The 2074-nt window shown below is 41.6% G+C and overlaps 1 protein-coding gene across 1 annotated transcript in view; it reads left to right on the top strand.

Moving 5' to 3' along the window:
* PIGP (phosphatidylinositol glycan anchor biosynthesis class P) overlaps nt 1-1233 on the top strand; it is an 11574-nt gene extending 10341 nt beyond the window's left edge. The window contains exon 4 of the mRNA XM_023724427.1: nt 941-1233. Coding sequence (XP_023580195.1) covers nt 941-1073 — 133 coding nt within the window. The 3' untranslated portion in view covers nt 1074-1233. The remainder of the gene's footprint in view (nt 1-940) is intronic.
* Nucleotides 1234-2074: the final 841 nt, after the last annotated feature.

The following is a 2074-nucleotide window of genomic DNA, read 5'->3' on the forward strand; positions in this document are numbered from 1 at the left end:
ATTACAGGAAAAACAAAAAGTTGCACAAAAAAGAAAATACAATAGTACAGTAAAGTGCTCAGTTGCAAACATTGTTTATATGGTCACAGTAATTTAAAAAAACTGCTGATAAATCAGAAATTGTGATGTAAGTACAGTAGGAGGATAGGAGGAATGTGAGGGCAGAGTGTAGAAGAGCTAAATCCCTCATCTCCGTATTAGGACATCAAGAGAAAATGTCTGAAATTGAAAAAAAAATCAGGAAATAATAATAGGAGCATGTTACGTAGAAATGTGGAGGAAAAATATCTGAAGAAACAGCTAAGGTGTTGAAAGTGTTCCCTTTTAGTGAATGAAACACCAGATCAGGGATGGGTGGGATACAGGACTACAGTTTTTCATTTATAAGCCTCTTGGAACTATTTGTTATATACATGTATCACTTTAATAAAAACTAATTTTAATTTAAAAAGAATGTTAGTTTTATGACTGACTCTTGAGAATTATAACCTTTTAGCATGTCTATTACTTATTGTAAGGAGCCCTGGTGGGTCAGTGGTTAAAGCAATTGACTGTTAACTGAAAGGTCGGTGGTTCAAAACCACCAGTAGCTCCACGAGAGAAAGATGTGGCAGTCTCCTTCCGTAGAGATTTACAGCCTTGTAGACCCTATGGGGTGACTATGAATCAGAATCAACTTGATGGCTGTAGGTTTGGTTTTTTTGGTTATTACTTACTATAAGGAGCCCTCGTGGCACAGTGGTTAAAGCACTCAGCTGCTAACTGAAAAGTCAGCAGTTTGAACCCACCAGCCGCTCAGTGGGAGAAAGATGTGGCAGCTGTGGAAACCCCATGAAGCAGTTCTGCTCTGTCCTATGGGGTGGCTATGAGTTGGAATCGACTTGACAGAAATGGGTTTAGTTTTTGGTTTTATTACTTGCTATAATATTCTTTTCCACAGATATTGGGCAGTCGCATTACCTGTCTACCTCCTTATTACTATAGTAATCAGTTACGTCCTCTTATTTGGAGTTAACATGATGAGCACCTCTCCGCTGGACTCCATTCACACAATCACGGGTAAGTGTATCTGAAAGGAAAGTGCTGCGGGATCGGGGAGTGGGGCATTAGCGCTTTTATCAAGAAACACAACCAAGAATAATAGACCGTAATAGGTAACACTCATTGGCACAGTAAAAATAATCCAGGAAAAATACAGAGTTATGTAACTCATTGCCGTTGAGTTGATTCTGACTCGTAGCGACCCTATAGGACAGAGTAGAACTGCTCCATAGGGTTTCCGAGGAGCACCTGGTGGATTCAAACTGCCGACCTTTTGGTTAGCAGCCATAGCTCTTACCCACTACGCCACCAGGGCTTCCGACAAAGTTATATAGGAGGAAATAGTTACATGGAAGAAATAAGTTCTGATGAATATGCTGTTCATAGCGCTAATTGACAGGTATATTTTCCCATAAAAACCACAAGGGTATGTTCTTCAGCAGCTTGCCTGAACGAAACTCCTTTTATCCTACACAGGCACTGTTGATCCAAACCCACCCCAACCCACTGCTGTTGAGTCAGCTCCAACTCAGTGACCCTGTAGGACAGAGTAGAGCTTGCCACATAGAGTTTCCAAGGCTATAAATCTTTACAGAAGCAGGGTGCCACATCTTTCTCCCGTGGAACAGCTGGTGGGTTTGAATTGCCGACCTTTCTGTTAGCAGCTGAGCGCTTTAACCACTGCACTAGCGGGGCTCTCACTGTTGATCAAGGGGTGACAAATGACATGCAGAGCTGGTTTCGGGGGAGGGATTTGGGATAAGAAGGAGCGTATCCTCCAGAATCACTGTGTACACCTTATCCCGGTTAAGTGGATGGAAGGGCCATGGCAGGTTTTTGTAGTTTTATTTCTTTCAAAGATCTTTTATTTCAGGTCTAAAGATTAAAGTGAGGATGGTGCAGGACTGGTTGGTGTTTCGTTCTGTTGTACATAGGGTCACTATCAATCGGAACTGACTTGACGGCACCTAACAACAATAACAACAAAGATTAAAATAAGTTAGATTCCTAAGCTTGCTTTGATTCTAGGAAG

Source organism: Trichechus manatus, unplaced genomic scaffold, assembly GCF_000243295.1.
Source record: "Trichechus manatus latirostris isolate Lorelei unplaced genomic scaffold, TriManLat1.0 scaffold00245, whole genome shotgun sequence".
Taxonomy (NCBI): Eukaryota; Metazoa; Chordata; class Mammalia; order Sirenia; family Trichechidae; genus Trichechus; species Trichechus manatus.